General features: G+C 38.2%; 1 protein-coding gene across 1 annotated transcript in view; it reads right to left on the bottom strand.

The window, feature by feature from the left end:
• The window catches only part of LOC127418497 (transmembrane protein 132C-like), a 348,303-nt gene that overhangs the window by 142,460 nt on the left and 183,565 nt on the right, over positions 1–22,278 (bottom strand). Inside the window, exon 3 of the mRNA XM_051659094.1 lies at positions 7,635–7,775. Within this exon, the coding sequence (XP_051515054.1) occupies positions 7,635–7,775 (141 nt within the window). The remainder of the gene's footprint in view (positions 1–7,634; positions 7,776–22,278) is intronic.

Raw genomic sequence — 22,278 nt, forward strand, 5'->3', positions numbered from 1 at the left:
TCAAATAACCTTAATGGGATTTTTTTTTTTTTTTCTTCAAAAAAACTGTTTAGTTTCCTCCATCCTTAGTACTGTCAGGAATCATTTTCACACATAATTCCAAAGAGAGGTTTATCCAGCTACTAGGCTACTAGGCTTTACAACACCCGAAAGCAACAGTGCTTTAGACCATGTATACAAACACACACATACACACACATGCCCCTAAAAAGAAACTGTGCTCTGGGGACAATTTTAACTTTCTTCAGGAGAGGGAAAAACTGACTCTCCATGGTACCATATTTCTGCATAATTAATAAATCGTCTCACTTTCATCATGATGCTGTGCCTAAGACTTAAAAAATCATGTGTAATACACTTGATCTCCTCTAGTGTTGCATCTCTGCACAGAAAGTCTGGGCTTGAAATCATTATTCTGATAGTGGTACTGATACTGATCCACATTTCCCTTTTTCCAAATGGATGCATGAAGGGAGCTGAATCTAGATTGTAAAATAAAAGGGCACATTTTAGGTCTGACTATATTCTCAGTACAACATGGCCCTGTATACCTTATTGATTTATACTACATAATAAAAAAAATATATATATATATATATATATATATATATATATATATATATATATATATATATCATTAAACATTATTATATTAAGCAAAGTCATTAAGTGCCATCAAGCTAGACAATCTAATACCTGCAACACAAACTAAGGTTTATAGTCAGCCTCTATGGGTAATGCACCGTGATATAAGCAGGGAGCTTAGGTGAAAAGGTGTTTTTTCATCATAACTGTTACTGTAATGTTTATTTTAGCATGGCTGGAACACTTATTCTAAAGGGAAAATTGTTTGCAAGCAGAGATTTAAAAGGATGCCATAAATAAATACAATCATAAATTATATGTCAACATGATTACAACTACACACACTAACACACATAGATGCAATAGGCCTTAAATAGGCCTTCTATATTTCCTTTCCAAATTCAGCATTCTGACTGCTGTAGGAAGATTTTTTCCATTTTAATTACTTATTGATTTTTATTTTTTTGTGATTCCATTTGGTGCTCTAGTGGCAGAGAATTTACACAAATCACCTTTAACAACAAACTTTCAAGCCAAGAGACTTCAAAATAGTGTAACTAATTCCCATCCCAACATGAGTTGGTCTTGGCTTGCATCTAAAAGCATTCAGTTAGTGTTCATTGAGAGTTAACTGTAAATTCTATCTGGGTCAGTGGTCACCCGTATTAGAGCAGTATGCTTCACTGGAGTGCTTTGGCATATAACCTGTTATATCTCTCTCACTATCTCTACAAAAAAGAAACTGACCAATCTTTCATGTCCGTAGCACAAACCATAGAGCGAGACAAGTTACATGCTGAAATTGAATACTTCTGGTTAGGTAAGAGCAATAGCAATAGTGATGTTTGCCTTAGCAAAGACCATTTTAAAAAGACTGCCGGCATTCAGGATAACATTAGGTAAGTAAATGAGAAAACATTTAAGTTTCCATTATCACATTAGCTTACATGCATGCACACAGGTCAAGACTCAGTATGTGTGTATACCACTGTGCTCTACACTCTCTTTCTCAACTCTCAATGACCCATAGACTGCTCTAATTGTATTTCCCCGTATTTTAATTAGCAATGGCTGCGCAAGCAGGGGAAATACATTCTGCCTGCTTGTGTGTGGCAGTAAATCAATACAGTGAGTGTAAGTCCTCTATCCTCCTCCTGTAAGGCTGTCATCCCTCACACTCACTATGTGTGTGTTTAGATCTCTCTGGGTTCTAACAGTTAGACTGATAAGGCGTGACCTGAAGGTCACCTGCTGCAAACATCCAAAGGTATTTCAGCATTCTGAAGAGCTGTAGTCAACGATAAAGGCAGGGAAGAGTCTGTCACTGATGTGTGACACAGAGGGTCTAGTAGCTTAACTTTCTATCACAGATCTTTTTTGACATACGTAAAGCCATCGGGTTTGAAACATGATTGAGAAAAGATGAGAAAAAAAAAAAAAAACTTGTTTTACAGACAATACACGGACAATAATACAGGGAAATAATACACTGGAAACATACTGAAGTTTGTAGGTTTGGTTTCACATTGGTCAAGACAAAAAAATAAAAAACTATCTAAACTATGCAGATGCACAATGTTTTTCATTTATGCAGTGAAATTGCCTATCAAGCTAAAGAGGTGTTCTTAAAGGTGTAGTTCACACAAAAATGAAAATTTGGTCATCATTCACTCACCATCCTGTTGTTCCAAACCAGGTCTGCAACTAACGATTATATTGATAAGCGATTAATCCAGTGTTTATTAGACGATTATTCGACTATTCTGCGATTATTGCAACGATTAATCATTAGCTCTTAACCGATTATTCAGCTTGTGCCCTGACTTAAAAGGTTGTATTAAACATGCTTACTAACAATAAAGAGGACAAAATCATCTTTTAAAAATACCTTTAATGACATTCACTGAATTAAAGAAAAAAAAAATGTTTTAATAAGTTTAATTCAGTAAAGAAATTCACAGCAAAAAAGTGTTTGTCTTGTTTTCCATTTAAAATTGTCTAAAAATCCTTAAAACAAGATACATTTACTTGAGAAGTAACATATAAGATATTTAGACTTGCTTTAAGAGAATGCATCTTAAATATATCTGTATTTTGTACATAAATGTATTTTTTCACTTGGTTATACTTCTGCGAGTGCAGTAAAGACAAACTATACTTATATTCAAGATCTATTCTGTAAAAGCAAGTCTAAATATCTTATATGCTGCTTCTCAGGTGAATGCATCTTTAATATTATATTCAACATTCTCAGATAACATTTTTTTTTTCTTCTGTAGTATAGCTGCTAAAGAAAATGTATGTTGTTTTAAAGGAGTTTTAGATATTTATATGGGAAAACATGCCAAAACAAAAACAAATCAAAAACATATTTTGTTGCAGTGTATAATGGGGCAAAGACTACCCTCCCTCACCTTCAATCCATCTTTAACTCACAAAAAAATTAATAAAGCTGTGTATTGCCAATTTTCTTCACGATAACAAATGCACAGTGACATATATTATGATTCAATAAGTTGCAAGCCATCACATTATAATCTAGCTGCAGCAAGTGTGCGCTCGAGGGATGAGAATCCCCGCAACAGAGTGTGCCTCAGCCGGGTGCAGTTTCAGTCTCTCCCCCTTAGATCGGGACATTCGCGAAACTTATAGAAGAGGCGCTGACCACACAGAGAAATGCCAGTTTCGGAGTTTGTAGTTATTTACATGATCTGCTTCTGTATTATTTGAACTTTAATCAAGCTATAACGCGTTAAATATAACTGCATTTAAAATGTAACGCCGGGGTGTTTCCTTTAAATCTCCAGCTCCGCTTATTCTACGAGAGTGCTTCTGTATTTACTTATTTTGTATTTTTGCATTATAATTCCCTCATACTTTGTGATCTACATCCCCTGAAGCTGTTTGGAAAGTTTAGAGTGCATCTGGACTGTGAGTTGTGTAATTCTTCCTCTCCTCAGTCAGGCGCGAACTGCAGTGCTGCTCTCACGCATCATCATTAGAGTTTAATGTGATCTCATGTTATGATAAATGAGATCAAACGACTATTTGACAATAAAAAAAATTGACAATTTTTTTATTGTCAATGTTGTCGATAACGTCGACTTATCGTTTCAGCCCTATTCAAAACCCATATAACTTTCACATCTTTTTTCCATGCAATGAAATTGAATGGTGGCAGAGGCTAATTCTACTTAACAGTTCCTTTTGTGAACAGATATTTTCTCAGAATTGGTGTAGTTTTAGAGAACAGCATATAAATGCCTCTCAGCTCCTTTGGCATACATATATTAGATTCACTAGTTACAGTGGTCCCAAAAAATATTTGGACACTTTTGGACCCTTAAGTCAACTTAAATATTTAAGAATTATATTACATTAGATTAAAAAACATTTGCAAACTAATGGCTCTAGACAGTTTCTTAAAACTACTTTCACTTTTCTGAGACATTTATGCAAAGTCTTTTTGGTGAATGTATGACGTCATTTCAGAATGTATGATGTCGAGTTCAAACAGGTGTCCTAGTGGAATAACCACAGATGTAGTTCATCACATAAACTATGGACATGTTCCACTAAGTTTGACAGCCAGAAAGTGTTCAAAGTGTCTTCATTTCAAGCAATACATATATATATATATATATAAAATTTTGAAACATTACAAACTTCTTTTTATCAAATATTTTTTTTGAAAACTGTGTTTGTGTTCTATATTTGTGCTAAATTATTTCAAATAAAGAAAGACATTTACACATTAAAGCTGTAAGTACGCATTTTCTGTCTTTGCAAAACGGAATTGCAAAAATAAACATTGTTTTTAAAACAGCTTTCTGAAATTTTCTTTTTTGAAACACAAAAGGAGATGCTAGGCAGAATGATGGATATCATCACTTTCATTGCATTTTTTTCATACAATGCAAATTAATGGTGACTGATGCTAACATTGATGCTAATCGTCGTCTTTTGTGTTCCACGGAAGAAAGTCATACGGGTTTAGAACACATGAGGGTGAGTACATGATAAAAAATTTTACTTTTTGGGTTATCCATCCCTTTAAGTGTTCAGATACTTTTTGGGGCCACTGTATATTACATTCTGACACAATCTTTATCGCTAGCGATTTTTCAGGAGTCTCTTAATGTGTCCCTACCATCCATACCCAAATCTACGGTAGTGTCTGAAAAACAAAAGCAAGAGGGTGTATTTTTTTATTCAGTGGAAACATTTGACTTTTCTTCCTTCAATAAGTGCTGTTTTTGTGCAACTGCTGAACGTGCGATCAGAATAAACTAATAAAACAGAGTCTTTTGTCTCTCATTATTCATCTTCTCTCCCTCCATTTCTCCTGTCAGTGTGTGACTCACCACAACAACTGAATCAGAGAAGCATTTAAGTGCAGGAACCAATTTTCCCCACCGTATAAAAACCACATGAGTACGAGAGCCGAGCAATTACCAGCGACGATGACAGCTTTAGGGTGACGCTCGGGTCATAAATTTCTCACTCCGCATGCCGTTGGGACATTTCTACATGCTTTGGATATCAGGACGGCCTCCCGTAAATTGCAGAAACGTCTATTAGAATACCCATTCTGCCGTTCCTCTCTCCTTACCCATCAACTCACGCCGCCAGGGGAGCTAACCTAGAGCCGTGCTAACGGCGCCACCGTCATCAGAGTGAGTGCAACAGGGAGAAAAGAGGACTGCGAGGAGCTAATTTGCACAGGAGGAGGACAGCAGGGCTGAGGAGATGGTAAGGAACCGCTGAATGGTCGAGAAAGCGGAGGATATGTCAGAGATACGGGCGAAGGCGCTGAAAATCCGAGGAGGAGGACCCGCGAGGCCTAATCAATCAAAGAGTGTGTGTGTGGTGATTAAAAAGCACTCAGGTGGAATTTGTTACACTGAAGAGTTTTTTCTCCTCAAAGAAAGAAAAAGAGTTTGTGAATGGCAGACACTGAAATAGGAGTACAGATTAAGAAGTCTTGGAGCCAGTCGCTTCTTCGACTACAAAGATCATTTAAGTCTCGTTACCCCTGAATCATTGTACGACCCAAAAAAGTGAACAGAACAAGATAGCACGTGGATTATTTGCATTGTGACATTATTTTCATGACAGTTAAACACATTTCCCAACAAAAATATCATAATTGAAAGAAATTCTCATTCTCATTTCTGTAATGTGGAAAAAACAGTAAGTTATTTAAATTGTAATGTACAGGTGCATCTCAATAAATTAGAATGTCATGGAAAAGTTCATTTATTTCAGTAATTCAACTCAAATTGTGAAACTTGTGTATTAAATAAATTCAATGCACACAGACTGAAGTAGTTTAAGTCTTTGGTTCTTTTAATTGTGATGATTTTGGCTCACATTTAACAAAAACCCACCAATTCACTATCTCAAAAAATTAGAATATGGTGACATGCCAATCAGCTAATCAACTCAAAACAGCTGCAAAAGTTTCCTGAGCCTTCAAAATGGTCTCTCAGTTTGGTTCACTAGGCTACACAATCATGGGGAAGACTGCTGATCTGACAGTTGTCCAGAAGACAATCATTGACACCCTTCACAAGGAGGGTAAGCCACAAACATTCATTGCCAAAGAAGCTGGCTGTTCACAGAGTGCTGTATCCAAGCATGTTAACAGAAAGTTGAGTGGAAGGAAAAAGTGTGGAAGAAAAAGATGCACAACCAACTGAGAGAACCGCAGCCTTATGAGGATTGTCAAGCAAAATCGATTCAAGAATTTGGGTGAACTTCACAAGGAATGGACTGAGGCTGGGGTCAAGGCATCAAGAGCCACCACACACAGACATGTCAAGGAATTTGGCTACAGTTGTCGTATTCCTCTTGTTAAGCCACTCCTGAACCACAGACAATGTCAGAGCCGTCTTACCTGGGCTAAGGAGAAGAAGAACTGGACTGTTGCCCAGTGGTCCAAAGTCCTCTTTTCAGATGAGAGCAAGTTTTGTATTTCATTTGGAAACCAAGGTCCTAGAGTCTGGAGGAAGGGTGGAGAAGCTCATAGCCCAAGTTGCTTGAAGTCCAGTGTTAAGTTTCCACAGTCTGTGATGATTTGGGGTGCAATGTCATCTGCTGGTGTTGGTCCATTGTGTTTTTTGAAAACCAAAGTCACTGCACCCGTTTACCAAGACATTTTGGAGCACTTCATGCTTCCTTCTGCTGACCAGCTTTTTAAAGATGCTGATTTCATTTTCCAGCAGGATTTGGCACCTGCCCACACTGCCAAAAGCACCAAAAGTTGGTTAAATGACCATGGTGTTGGTGTGCTTGACTGGCCAGCAAACTCACCAGACCTGAACCCCATAGAGAATCTATGGGGTATTGTCAAGAGGAAAATGAGAAACAAGAGACCAAAAAATGCAGATGAGCTGAAGGCCACTGTCAAAGAAACCTGGGCTTCCATACCACCTCAGCAGTGCCACAAACTGATCACCTCCATGCCACGCCGAATTGAGGCAGTAATTAAAGCAAAAGGAGCCCCTACCAAGTATTGAGTACATATACAGTAAATGAACATACTTTCCAGAAGGCCAACAATTCACTAAAAATGTTTTTTTTATTGGTCTTATGATGTATTCTAATTTTTTGAGATAGTGAATTGGTGGGTTTTTGTTAAATGTGAGCCAAAATCATCACAATTAAAAGAACCAAAGACTTAGACTACTTCAGTCTGTGTGCACTGAATTTATTTAATACACGAGTTTCACAATTTGAGTTGAATTACTGAAATAAATGAACTTTTCCACGACATTCTAATTTATTGAGATGCACCTGTATATATCATGGTAATATTTGTTGTACTTTCATTTATGCTGAAGTGAATGAAAAACATAATTACAGTATTTTTACTGTAATACAGTAAAACATACTGTTTTACAGTAATTCGAATCTAATACAAATCATAATTAAGAATGAGTATTACAACTGTGTATGTGATTGGGGGAGGGGGCCTGAATTAACCACTTTTTATATGAATATCAAATGGTAAAAGAAGCCGTGAGTGACGTCACAGTGGTACTTACTTCTCATTGGTGGAGCTGGCCTTCCTCTGACAGAACATGGAGAGGGAGGAGGAGCCAGGCACTACTTCTTGCTTGATTTCCCATGCTGCCAGATTACTGGGCTTCACCACCATAAAATTAATGCCTTCCCCATACTGGACTCTAAGGAAATCAAGAACAGAAGTATTTAAGTACACTAAACAACACACCCTCATGCTTCTGCTTTTAGCCAGAGCTGTCAAAATTAACGTGTTAACGAATGCGATTAATTTAAAATGTTTAACGCATCAATTTTTCTAAATCGCAATTAACATATTTACCAATTTTCACATTTGATTCTGAAATTTTATTCAGCTCCGTGTGAGTGCTGAACACTGGTTGAAATAGGATGGAACTTTTGTGATGTGTCCGGCGGGGACAATACACTAATGCACACACCAGAAAGACACAACAGTGCCAATAGTCAAGTGATGGAGAAAGGTCCCCTTACAAAACAAACCAAGATGGAACTTGTGACCAAAAGAATTGTACTTTGCATCCTTTGTAGGTTGGAAATGTTACCACAGAAGCATAAGATGCTTCAAATGAATACACAACCTATGGAGGGACTAGTTCTTTCAATTAGTAAATTGCACGACCACACCTGCATTGATCGAGCATGAGAAACACAGTCAATCAAGATTAATCACATTTTTGAAGCTAACTTGCTAAAGCTTCTGTTCCTTTCTAAAGAAAACAAAATTATATGTTAGTGCTGGGTTCAGCAGTTTGTGTGGATGACACGCATATAATATGTATAAATAGGCAAGACAGTGACGGAGATTAATTTGTAGCAAACACTGAACTAAATGCAGATCTGCAATAGTTAAAAATATTAACTTCCCCCACATATTATGGACATAACCTCATGCGTAATTTTTATTTTTTTTATGTTAATAAAGCATTGTTACATTTTGTTATGTTTTCTTTCCTAATAAGGAAATAAATGCATTTTGACAGGAAAAGTAGTATAGAGTCAAATTTCAGCACTTGATCGCGATTAGAACATTTTAAATCAACTGACAGCACTACAAATTATGCTTTCTACATGCTTATGCTTTTAATATTAACTTAATATTAACTTTATACAAATTACATTGAAACACATTTTTGCTTCTGATTTGAGAAATGTTATCCCCTAATCTAAACATATTGCTTTTTTTTATTTACTGTTTAATAAATAATCAGCCACCACCAGGTATAAAATCCCTAGCAGATGACACACATTAATATTTAGTATTAATTCTACATGCAAATTTAGAAAAGCAACCACAGGGGGGTGGCAATCCCTCCTGTTCCTGTTGTCGTCTCATAAGACTGTTTTAAAACTCTCTGCAGAGTTTAGTACAGCACTGTGGAATTGCGTGATTTCAATACAGCAGAGCTAACACGCAAACATTAGTTAGCAGTTCAGGTTCGTCACTGCTGTTTTTGTGTATTTACATAGTTTCGAAAGTGCACTGTAAATATGTAGCTATTATTATATAACATGCATGTGTGAGAGTATGTGGAAATGCACAGTGTTTTACTGATAAACCAGTAGCCTGCTGACTAATCTATTTGTCACCTTGACAAGACACTGCAGACTTTATTAAAACACATCACTATTACTGTCTTTCAATGACCATGGACACAGCAGAGGGGAGATAACTTTACAAACACTGCCAGCAGCCTCCTTAACTCTCCACTTTTCTCTCACTTTATTCCAAGGGTTTAGCATTATTTATTTATTTATTTATTTTCAGCATGTTCTATTTGATGCCAGTAATATTGTGTTATGGCTTAAGATTTTCAAATCAAAAACATTTCACAATGCCTGAACACTCATCATAGCTACTGTTTCCTTTTTTTTCTACTGTAAACACACATATATAAAGAGAAAAAAAAAGGGAGGGAAAAGAGAATCACTGCATGAACTATGGGACACCACAGATGAACACCAGATACACTATATTGCCAAAAGTATTCGCTCACCCATCCAAATAATTGAATTCAGGTGTTCCAATCACTTCCATGGCCACAGGTGTATAAAATGAAGCACCTAGGCATGCAGACTGCTTCTACAAACATTTGTGAAAGAATGGGCCGCTCTCAGGAGCTCAGTGAATTCCATTGTGGTACTGTGATAGGATGCCACCTGTGCAACAAGTCCAGTCGTGAAATTTCCTCGCTACTAAATATTCCACAGTCAACTGTCTGTGGTATTATAACAAAGTGGAAGCGATTGGGAATGACAGCAACTCAGCCACGAAGTGGTAGGCCACGTAAAATGACAGAGTGGGGTCAGCGGATGCTGAGGCGCATAGTGTGCAGAGGTCGCCAACTTTCTGCAGAGTCAATCGCTACAGACCTCCAAAGTTCATGTGGCCTTCAGATTAGCTCAAGAACAGTGCGTAGAGAGCTTCATGGAATGGGTTTCCATGGCCGAGCAGCTGCATCCAAGCCATACATCACCAAGTGCAATGCAAAGCGTTGGATGCAGTGGTGTAAAGCACGCCGCCACTGGACTCTAGAGCAGTGGAGACGCGTTCTCTGGAGTGACGAATCACGCTTCTCCATCTGGCAATCTGATGGACGAGTCTGGGTTTGGCGGTTGCCAGGAGAACGGTACTTGTCTGACTGCATTGTGCCAACTGTGAATTTTGGTGGAGGGGGGATTATGGTGTGGGGTTGTTTTTCAGGAGCTGGGCTTGGCCCCTTAGTTCCAGTGAAAGGAACTCTGAATGCTTCAGCATACCAGGAGATTTTGGACAATTCCATGCTCCCAACTTTGTGGGAACAGTTTGGGGATGGCCCCTTCCTGTTCCAACATGACTGCGCACCAGTGCACAAAGCAAGGTCCATAAAGACATGGATGAGCGAGTTTGGTGTGGAAGAACTTGACTGGCCTGCACAGAGTCCTGACCTCAACCCGACAGAGGACCTTTGGGATAAATTAGAGCGAAGACTGCGAGCCAGGCCTTCTCATCCAACATCAGTGTCTGACCTCACAAATGCGCTTCTGGAAGAATGGTCAAAAATTCCCATAAACACACTCCTAAACCTTGTGGAAAGCCTTCCCAGAAGAGTTGAAGCTGTTATAGCTGCAAAGGGTGGGCCGACGTCATATTAAACCTTATGGATTAAGAATGGGATGTCACTTAAGTTCATATGTGTCTAAAGGCAGGTGAGCCAATACTTTTGGCAATATAGTGTACCTCTAATAGTTTAGTGTGCTTGTATCAAACTAGGGCACTGTGAAACTTTATTTAATACTATGATGATATTCACATGGACAGCAAATTAATTAGTATGTTCCGTCAACTGAGTAAATTGTATAAATGTAAGTTATAAAAGCTGTACGCTGAAAAACAAAGAACATTTAACATATCTCTCTCACACACACAGGGATGCAAATAGGTTACTGTGGTAAAAGAATGTGACCTTTAATGCCCAGAGACAGAGAGATTCATTAGAGGTATAAACATACAGCACTGCTCTATTCTGTGCATAATAAAATACAACACAGTATCCGGGATTTATACAAAGAATACAAATCTGAAATGTCTTTATGACAAAAAAAAAAAAAAACACCATTTCAAACCTGCACAAGTACAAAAATATCTAAAAGAACCTGTAAATATCATGACTAACAAGAAACGGCACAAATAACAAGTAGTGATACATCACACAGCTCTTCCTCTGACATGGAAGACTGAAAGCCAGTTAACTGTCTGTCACTTTAACCCTTAAACGCATTCCTCGGGTCTTTAGAGACTCAGGACCTCATTCCAACCCCGTACCTCATACATTTTTTGGAGTTGTGCCAAAACCTCTTCTGTATTCCTCAATCTCTCTCTTATAAATAGTGTAAAAAAAAAAATTATAATAATAGCAAAAAATTTTTTTACAAAATTAAAACATTATAATGATTTAAGTAACAAAAGCGTATAGGGTCTCTAGAGACCCGAATGTACAGTGCATCCGGAAAGTATTCACAGCGCTTCACTTTTTCCACATTTTGTTATGTTACAGCCTTATTCCAAAATGGATTAAATTCATTATTTTCCTCAAAATTCTACAAACAATACCCCATAATGACAATGTGAAAGAAGTTTGTTTGAAATCTTTGCAAATTTATTAAAAATAAAAAACGAAAAAAAAAAAGAAAAAAAAATCACATGTACATAAGTATTCACAGCCTTTGCCATGACACTCAAAATTGAGCTCAGGTGCATCCTCTTTCCACTGATCATCCTTGAGATGTTTCTACAACTTGACTGGAGCCCACTTGTGGTAAATTCAGTTGATTGGACATGAATTGGAAAGGCACACACCTGTCTATATAAGGTCCCACAGTTAACAGTGCATGTCAGAGCACAAACCAAGCCATGAAGTCCAAGGAATTGTCTGTAGACCTCCGAGAGAGGATTGTATAGAGGCACAGATCTGGGGAAGGGTACAGAAAACTTTCTGCAGCATTGAAGGTCCCAATGAGCACAGTGGCCTCCATCATCCATAAATGGAAGAAGTTTGGAACCACCAGGACTCTTCCTAGAGCTGGCCGCCTGGCCAAACTGAGCGATCGGAAGAGAAGGGCCTTAGTCAGGGAGGTGACCAAGAACCCGATGGTCACTCTGACAGAGCTCCAGCATTTCTCTGTGGAGAGAGGAGAACCTTCCAGAAGAACAACCATCTCTGCAGCACTCCACCAATCAGGCCTGTATGGTAGAGTGGCCAGACAAAGCCACTCCTCAGTAAAAGGAACATGACAGCCCGCCTGGAGTTAGCCAAAAGGCACCTGAAGGACTCTCAGACCATGAGAAACAAAGATTGAACTCTTTGCCCTGAATGGCAAGCGTCATGTCTGGAGGAAACCAGGCACCGCTCATCACCTGGCCAATACCATCCCTACAGTGAAGCATGGTGGTGGCAGCATCATGCTGTGGGGATGTTTTTCAGCGGCAGGAACTGGGAGACTAGTCAGGAATCGAGGGAAAGATGAATGCAGCAATGTACAGAGACATCCTTGATGAAAACCTGCTCCAGAGCGCTCTGGACCTCAGACTGGGGCGAAGGTTCATCGTCCAACAGGACAACGACCCTAAGCACACAGCCAATATAACAAAGGAGTGGCTCTGGGACAACTCTGTGAATGTCCTTGAGTGGCCCAGCCAGAGCCCAGACTTGAACCCGATTGAACATCTCTGGAGAGATCTGAAAATGGCTGTGCACCGACGCTCCCCATCCAACCTGATGGAGCTTGAGAGGTCCTGCAAAGAAGAATGGGAGAAACTGCCCAAAAATAGGTGTGCCAAGCTTGTAGCATCATACTCAAATAGACTTGATGCTGTAATTGGTGCCAAAGGTGCTTCAACAAAGTATTGAGCAAAGGCTGTGAATACTTATGTACATGTGATTTTTTTCGTTTTTTAATTTTAATAAATTTGCAATGATTTCAAACAAACTTCTTTCACATTGTCATTATGGGGTATTGTTTGTAGAATTTTGAGGAAAGTAATGAATTTAATCAATTTTGGAATAAGGCTGTAACATAACAAAATGTGGAAAAAGTGAAGCGCTGTGAATACTTAACGGATGCACTGTATGTAAGAGTGTCTGAGTTTTTTCTGCACTTCCATGCATTAGATTTTTTATTAATATTTCATATCTATTTAAGTTTACTATCACAGGATATCTATTTCTTTATTACAAAAGAAATTAGTACCATATTCCTACAAACAAACACCATATCACTTTGATTTTCTGTGCAACAATGAATTATCAACAATGGTGAATTATCAGTATTCCATATTTGTGTACACATATATATTATACTTGTTATTTCTTACTCAAGGTGGCGCTGATGTTTCAGTGATTGATTTGATTTACATCTGCCATTGCTAGCTGATGTAGAAACAACATTGAAGTAAATTATAGCAAGTGTAACACATGAACAGTATGACATGACTATCGTCATTTGGGTGTACTACTGAAATAATGTAAGTTGTTCATCTATTTAGACTCAATAAGTACCTGAGAAAATACATATGTGTATCGTATGTGTAACATAAGCAGGTTTGGGAGGGTTACTTTTGAAATGTATTCCACTACAGATTACAGAATACATGCTGTAAAATGTCATTTGTAATGTATTCCGTTAGATTACTCAAGGTCAGTAACGTATTCTAAATACTTTGGATTCCTTCTTCAGCACTGGTAGATTTTTTTCACTTGTGTTGTTTCTAAAACAAGATAAATCAAATTGATCTTGTTTTAAGGATTTTTAGATATTTTTACAGGATAACAATACAAAAATAAGATTTTTGCCCTAATATCAAAGGACTTACTAGAAAAAAGAAATTATGATCCAACATGATTTTTTGGTATTTTTATCCCCTTTTCTCCCAATTTGGAATGCCCAATTCCCACTAATTAGTAGGTCCTCGTGGTGGCGCGGTTACTCACCTGGTGGAGGACAAGTCTCAATTGCCTCCGCTTCTGAGACAGTCAATCCGAGCATCTTATCACGTGGCTCGTTGTGCATGACACCACGGAGACTCCGTATGTGGAGGCTCATGCTACTCTCCGCGATCCACGCACAACTTACCACGCACCTCAACCACTAATCGCGATCATGAGGAGGTTACCCCATGTGACTCTACCCTCCCTAGTAACCGGGCCAATTCAGGACACATCATTTGTATGCTTATTTTCCTTATTTTGAAGCTCCAGCAGTTGTTGTGCTGTTTTAGGATATTTTGAGAATAGCAACATCTGGGTAAAATAGCCCTGCTTTCATACATCCAAACACAACACAGCTGCTGCTCAACTCTTAAGCAACTTCACAGCTATTGTGTAACACAATAAAATCACATTCTAAATGTTTACGTCATTTTAGAGGTGGTGTGGCTAAGCGGTAAATATATGAGCTGGTAAATCAAAGGTTGTAGCTTCAAACCCCAAAAGGCATGATTCATGACCTACTACCATTATGTCCTTGAGCAAAGTGTGGGGTTGCTCCAGGGAGTGTCTGCCAAATGTAAATAATGGTACCAAATTGATAAAACCTTATCTGCACTGTATAAGTAGTTTTGGATAAAGGTGTCTGCCAAATGCATAAATGTAAATGCAACAGTCACGTGACATGTTCTGCCAGAGCCTTATTATCATTATAATTACTGCAACCATAAATCTGCATTATTAAAGAAAGCAAATCAACGTCACCGCATCACTACTCATTTAACACAAAACACACACACAAATAAATACAGTGATGCTGCCAATTGATATTCCGGCTCTAAAGACCTCCCAACACAATGGAAAAGCACTGTAGTCTTGTAGATGAGCAGAACAACGAGAAAGGTCACATAACTGTGTGTGTGAGAGTGGACACAGCACAGGAAGCATTCAGGTCTACAGACCAATCCAATTGGCATTTAATTAACTGGGGACTCAAATCAGGGAGTTTACCCTTTTAAATCAATCCCCTCTCCCGAGACTAAACGCTCACACACGTACAAACACACATGGTGGATTACACAGGTGGACTGTCTGGACGCGTGCTGGTTTGAGATGAGTTTGCAGATCGTGGCGTAAAGGGCGATCCAACCATTACACCAAAACAAACAGCCGTGTCATTGCATGTGTGCTCGTGTGTGATAGAGAATTGTGTGTATCAGTTTGACGTAATTCTGTATTTAGTCAGATAACCACACAAACACAGCCAGTGCTCAAACTGGGAGAAAAAAAAACTGTGGTGGTAAATCCATTGATTGTGTGTATAGGCAAATTATACAGCAAACATAATTATGAGTATTTACATTTATAAATTTCTTTTGTTGTTTTTTGTTTTTTACATTTACTTAATTTGGCATTAAAACTGTTAACTGTTAACTGTTTGATTCTTTCCTTAAGAGAAACTTTATGTCTTATATCAAGCAGTCTTCTGGTCATGTTAACATGTCAGTCAGATGGCCCCTTTATACAGATGATTTCATATTGATATTCATTGGTTTGGGAAGTGATGTCTTTGTTCCTAAAACACTTTTAGTTATTTCTACATCTTTCAAAATTTTGTTAACCTAACAGAGATAACATTTGTGCTACAGTTGAAGTCAGAAGTTTACATACACCTTAGCCAAATACATTTAAACTCAGTTTTTCACAAGTCCTGACATTTAATCGTAGAAAACATTGCCTATCTTAGGTCAGTTAGGATCACTACTTTATTTTAAGAATGTGACATGTCAGAATAATAGTAGAGAGAATTATTTATTTCAGCTTTTATTTCTTTCATCACATTCCCAGTGGGTCAGAATTGTACATGCATTTTGTTAGCATTTGGTAGCATTGCCTTTAAAATGTTTAACTTGGGTCAAACTTTTTGGGTAGCCTTCCACAAGCTTCTCAAAATAAACTGCTGGAATTTTGGCCCATTCCTCCAGACAGAACTGGTGTAATTGAGTCAGGTTTGTAGGCCTCCTTGCTCACACACGCTTTTTCAGTTCTACCCACAAATTTTCTATCAGACAACGGTCAGTGCTCTGTGATGGCTACTCCAATACCTTGACTTTGTTGACCTTAAGCCATTTTTCCACAACTTTGGAGGTATGCTTGGGGTCACTGTCCATCTAGAAGACCCATTTGCGACCGAGCTTTAACTTCCTGACTGATATCTTGAAATGTTGCTTCTATACATCCACATAATTTCCCTTCCTCATGATGCCATCTATTTTGTAAAGTGCACCAGTCCCTCCTGCAGCAAAACACCCCCACAACATGCTGCTGCCACCCCCCCATGCTTCACGGTTGGGATGGTGTTCTTTGGATTGCAAGCCTCACCCTTTTTCCTCCAAACATAACGATGGTCATTATGGCCAACAAGTTAAATTTTTGTTTCATCAGACCAGAGGTTTTGGAGCATTGGCTTATTCCTTGCTGAGCAGCCTTTCAGGTTATGTCGATATAGGACTTGTTTTACTGTGGATATATATACATGTATACCTGTTTCCTCCAGCATCTTCATAAGATCCTATGCTGTTGTTCTGGGATTGATTTGCACTTTTCGCTCCAAATTACGTTCATCACTAGGAGACAGAATGCATCTCCATCCTGAGCGGAATGATGGCTGCGTGGTCCCATGTTGTTTATACTTGCGTACTATTCTTTGTACAGATGAACGTGGTACCTTCAGGTGTTTGGAAATTGCTCCCAAGGATGAACCAGACTTGTGGAGGTCCACATATTTTTTTTCTGAGGTCTTGGCTGATTTCTTTATATTTTCCCATGATATCAAGCAAAGAGGCACTGAGTTTGAAGGTAGGCCTTAAAATACATCCACAGATTCACCTCCAATTGACTCCAATTAGCCTATCAGAAGCTAACTGGCTAATTGCCTAAAGGCTTGACATCATTTTGGGGAATTTTCCAAGCAGTTTAAAGGCACAGTGAACTTAGTGAATGTAAACTTCTGACCCACTGGAATTGTGCTATAGTGAATTAAAAGTGAAACAATCTGTCTGTTAACAATTGTTGGAAAAATTACTTGTGTCATGCACAAAGTAGATGTCCTAAACAACTTGCCAAAACTATAGTTTGCTAATATGAAATCTGTGGAGTGGTTTAATGACTTCAACCTAAGTGTATGTAAACTTCTGACTTCAACTGTACTTACCCTACAGTTGTTAGTACTGCATGAATCCAGCTGTCTTTTTTTTTGCTGCAGTTCAGGCTTTCATTTGTTTTTATTTTTTCCACTGAGGAAATAATTGTAAGCATCTAAACTATGATGTGCTTTCATCACACCTCTTTCATGTAGAAACATAATAGGTACACATATATGACCTATAATAGATAACGGGACACATTAATTGTTGACGGGTTGGTGCTGATCTGAGATTTTCACTCTTACTCTAATACATATGGATTTAAAGCTTGGAGGGACACGTCAGGGGGCGTCCTCTGCCCAGAGATGACATGCAGGTGGGCTCTGAGAGAGCATGACAGGAGCAGCCCCGAATAAAAGTATCTCTGAGACTCAAACCCCTGTCTGGATCAGTGTTTGAGTGACAGGAGCAGGACAGGCTCTCGGAGAGGCGCCTTGGCAACCCTCATGGTCCCCGTGGCAACCTCCTTTTTCCAGGGCATTCTCATTGGCTGGCTGTCAGTTCCAAATGCCACAGGGGCCAGTGTGAGATGCCAGATCCTTATCGCTCGATCTTCAGGGAGAGAGAGGGGCAGTAAGAGAGAGAGAGAGAGCGAGCGAGAGAGATTGTGTATATATACTAGGGGTTGCATACTGTAGACTAGTGGAATTGTCGACTACAACTAATGTAGTCTACATTGTCAGCCTGAAGCCAACTAGCCACTTTCCACGTGATTTATAAAATGCGACTGTAGCAAATACAGTGAGTGTCGAATTTCCGAAACACAGGATGGCAAGGGAAGACTCATTCATATTAATGAGGAAAGCTCTACCTGATTTTATAGGGTTAGGTTTAGGGGTTGGGTTATAGTAGTTTTGACCAATCAGGTAGCACTTTCTGATATATTACTGAATCGTCCAATCAGTTATCGCTTTACTCATGAAAATAAATGACTCTTCCCCTGCCATCCTACGTTTCGGAAACTTGTCATCGGGTGTGGAGTCCGAAAGAGCGAAGTGGCTCAAATGTACTTCGATAAAGATGGCACAGATGCTAAAGTAACCTCCAATATATGCAAAGTGGTCTTTAACCCTCTGGAGTTCTTCTGGCGTTTTTTTTGGATCCTGGAGATGTTTTGACATGCCCTTACATTTATTCTTATTTCAGTTACTTACACATATTAATTGCAAATTAAAGTCTTATTACACTGTATTCAGCAAATATTGTGCTACAATAATATGTGAGCAACATGCATGTACACATTTGTATTTTTGAGAAAATTACGTTTAAACTTGGTTAGCAAAAAAATAAAACACATATGAAAAAAAAATTCACAAGACATTTGAGTGCTGAATTTTGTAGACCATAGCCTTTGCTACAACATATTGTGAAAACCATCCTGTCCATTCATTCACATTAAACAATAAATTTAACTTTTGGAAGTAACCTTTTGTTTTAGAAAGGCTGTATTGCAAGGGAGTGTCAATGGTTATGAATATTGATGTATCTCACAACTAGGGTGATAATGGCCCACCCCTTAATGGGGCTATCAATGTGGAATGCCACAGTGAGACTGAGATTTTTTTCTTTTTCTTTTCTTTTGTATTTTTTTGACAACATAGTTCACAATATAATTTATATAACTATTACTAACAATATAACTTTTTTTGTATGTGAAATAGTGTAAATATTAGGGAAGTAGTTATGTCATAATTTGTCAAATATTGCAAATACATTTGAGACAGCAAGATCAGAATCAGAATCAGCTTTATTGCCAAATATGCTTACACATACAAGGAATTTGTCTCTGTGACAGGAGCTCCCAGTATACAACAATACAAAAACAATACAAAAACAGCAGCAAGACATAGATAATAATAAAATAAAATAAATAAAAAATAAAACTAATTATACACATACGTACAGACACACACATACACATGGGTAGTGCAAATCTAATACAATCTGTTATGTACAGTGCAAATACAAATGACCCTTTTGCAAAATGATTTAATCAAATATTGAAATATTAATGAGACAAGTTTTTTATATTTATTTTGGGTTAATTGTTATATTAATCAAGTAATAATTATAACAAATCTTTAGGATAATCTGCAAATTAGTCGTTAGATTAATCGACTAATCGGAAAAAGAATCGTTAGATTAATCGATAAAAAAATCATCGTTAGGTGCAGCCCTAATTGGAATAATATATAGTATGGAATAAAAATCAGGCTATTTAGAGTTTTGGTAGAAAATAAAATAAGTAGCATTTTACCCTGCAGAGCCTTTTGTCCTGTTGTACCCTATTATCACACAGTACATAAACACTGAATACATGAAAAAATGACTTACTCATCAGAAATTATATAAGATCATTCTCGATCTTCTTCTGACGAAAATTTGAATTTTTCCTCGTTGTTCAGGATTATCTGTAGAGCTTCATCGCATGTGTAGTGTGCCTTCATTCAAAAGCGATAGAAAATAGATGAATCTGATGAAGCCTTATTCCATTTCTTACAGCACTGATGGTGGTGTCAGATCATTACCGAATGAATAGCAGGCTCCACGAATGGCCATGCCTGGACCAGCACTAATGAGCTGAGACGGAAAAACTGTACCACTCCTGAGTTTCACACGCATTACATAATCAGAGAATATTTGTTTATCAAGGTTTCTATAGACATATTTATCACGTCTGTGCGACAATTGTACGCTGAGTTTCGGGTCATTTTTGTGACGTGCTCCAGACAAAAGTTCACGGAGATCGAGGCAGCAGAACGTGCATCCTGTTTGTTTTCTGTATTTTACAAAAGCACAACTTGCTTGAAACTAGATAATCAGCTGCAAGGGGAAACAGTCCAGACAACCATGTGAATATCACTTAATGTTAGTTCACATTAATAATTTATCACACATTTGCTTATACAGTGAAATTCTTTTTTTCACATATCCCAGCTAAGCTGGGGTCAGAGTGCAGGGTCAGCCATGATACAGCACCCCTGGAGCAGATAGGGTCAAGGGCCTTGCTCAAGGGCCCAACAGTGGCATCTTGGCGGTGCTGGGGCTTGAACCCCCAACCTTCTGATCAGTAACCCAGAGCCTTAACCACTGAGCCATACATGTACTACCATACATACTTTAAAAACACAAAAACTCATCAGCAAGAGAATTTCAGTAGAGGACACCCATGGACTAAGGGTGGTTTTAATTCCGCTACAGAAATCTAAAGTTTTTCCCCGACAGGGTGTTTTTCTTGTACGTTTATTTCATTTGTGAACTGGTGCACAGCTAAATTAATGTCTACAGAAAAAAAAGAAAATGAGCCATATTAACCTTTTTCCCAGTCATGTGAAAAAAAAAAAAAAAAAAAAAACTGAATATAAAAGGCTATGAGCATGAAATAGGAAAAACACACATGAAACACATTTCCTCCAGTAAATGAAAATAAATTTCCATCAAATTAGCTTCACGCCCACACTCCCATTTCTCATCTCCAAACCACCAGGTGATCCCGTTTCAGATAGACCCAAAGGCCCTTTTCACTGTGTGTGTTTGTCTGCGTGTGTGATTCGTCTCTTTAATTGTATGGGTTTTCAGTAAGCAAATGTGTGTGTATGTGTGTCCCAATCAAATATCTCTGTAGGGAACTCCCATTAGCACTTATGTTACAATATCCCAACTCAGTTGTGTATATTAAAGCAATAAGCCAAGAGAGGATGTGTATTAAGTGGATTTTACCTGGGGTAAAAGGTCTTCTTAGAGCCTAAAAACTCTTTACAAAGTGTAATGATTCCAAAATCCATAAATATGTAGCACACCTAAAGCAGAAATTATCTACAAAAAAAGTTTTAATGGAGTCTGTACATTAACCAACTTATATATTAACCACTGTCAACACCAGACGTTAGCGTCACATCAAAAACAATTAGATCTCATTACATCAATGAAGCTGTCTACAAGCGTCCATTGTGGCACGTCGCACCAACAGTAAAATGTCCCGTTCCATTTTGCACTGCAAATAAATAAATAAACTGTTTAGAACGTCCACTTCGACGCATCCAGTGTACAGTCTCAAGCAGTTATGCTGCGTCAAGTCAACAGATGCACCTGGTGTAGACAGGGTGTTAGGCTAGTTTCAGTTAGGAAAACAGAAAACAGTTAGGCTGTTTTCTGAAACACACAAATTCACACACAAAATAAATGTGAATGCACACATACCTGCTTATGCATACACACACAAATACATACCCCCACCTCATTTGCAGTTCTCCTTGACTGGAGGACTCTGTTTTAGTGCAAAAGGTAACTGGAGGCAAATAATAACTATGCATAAGTAACTTTCTTTTTTTTCTCCCTCTGTTTCATCCATTTTTCCTCTGATTATTCCTTCCCTTAGCACTCCAGTTAATCCTCAGATGGGAGTCATCCACTCAGCAACAATGATTCCCTAATTGGTGTTAAAGTCCCCTGTAACTACTTTTGCATAATAGAATACATAATTATGCCTGCACACTTCCTCTACGGGCTAATCGTCCAGCTCTGAGCTGGAGCTCTCCACCTCTGCTTGTTAGTGCCATCATTAATGCTGCTCTCTTTAAAATGCTATCGTGTTCTCTCATTGACTAATCCTTGTCAAAAAAAAGTTGCAGAGCAAACAATTTTTCGGGGAGAGAGAGAGAGAGAGAGAGAGAGAGAGAGAGAGAATTGCTGTCCAGCCATTCACCACTTGTGACACACTAAACTGAAATTATCTCTCCTTTTTTGTTCTTAATTATTAGAATGCTTGAACGTTGAGCACTACATTGGAATTCCACATATTTATTTTTGTCTTCTCCACAAAATGTATGCACTTAATTCAACCTGAACAATTTAAAGGTATAGTTCACATTCTGCCTAACGTCTCCTTTTGTGTTCCACTGAATAAAGAATGATATATGGGTTTTGAACAACATGAGGATGAGTAAATGATGACAGATGGTAATTTCATTCTCTTTTTT

Source organism: Myxocyprinus asiaticus, chromosome 3 (genome assembly GCF_019703515.2).
Source record: "Myxocyprinus asiaticus isolate MX2 ecotype Aquarium Trade chromosome 3, UBuf_Myxa_2, whole genome shotgun sequence".
Taxonomy (NCBI): Eukaryota; Metazoa; Chordata; class Actinopteri; order Cypriniformes; family Catostomidae; genus Myxocyprinus; species Myxocyprinus asiaticus.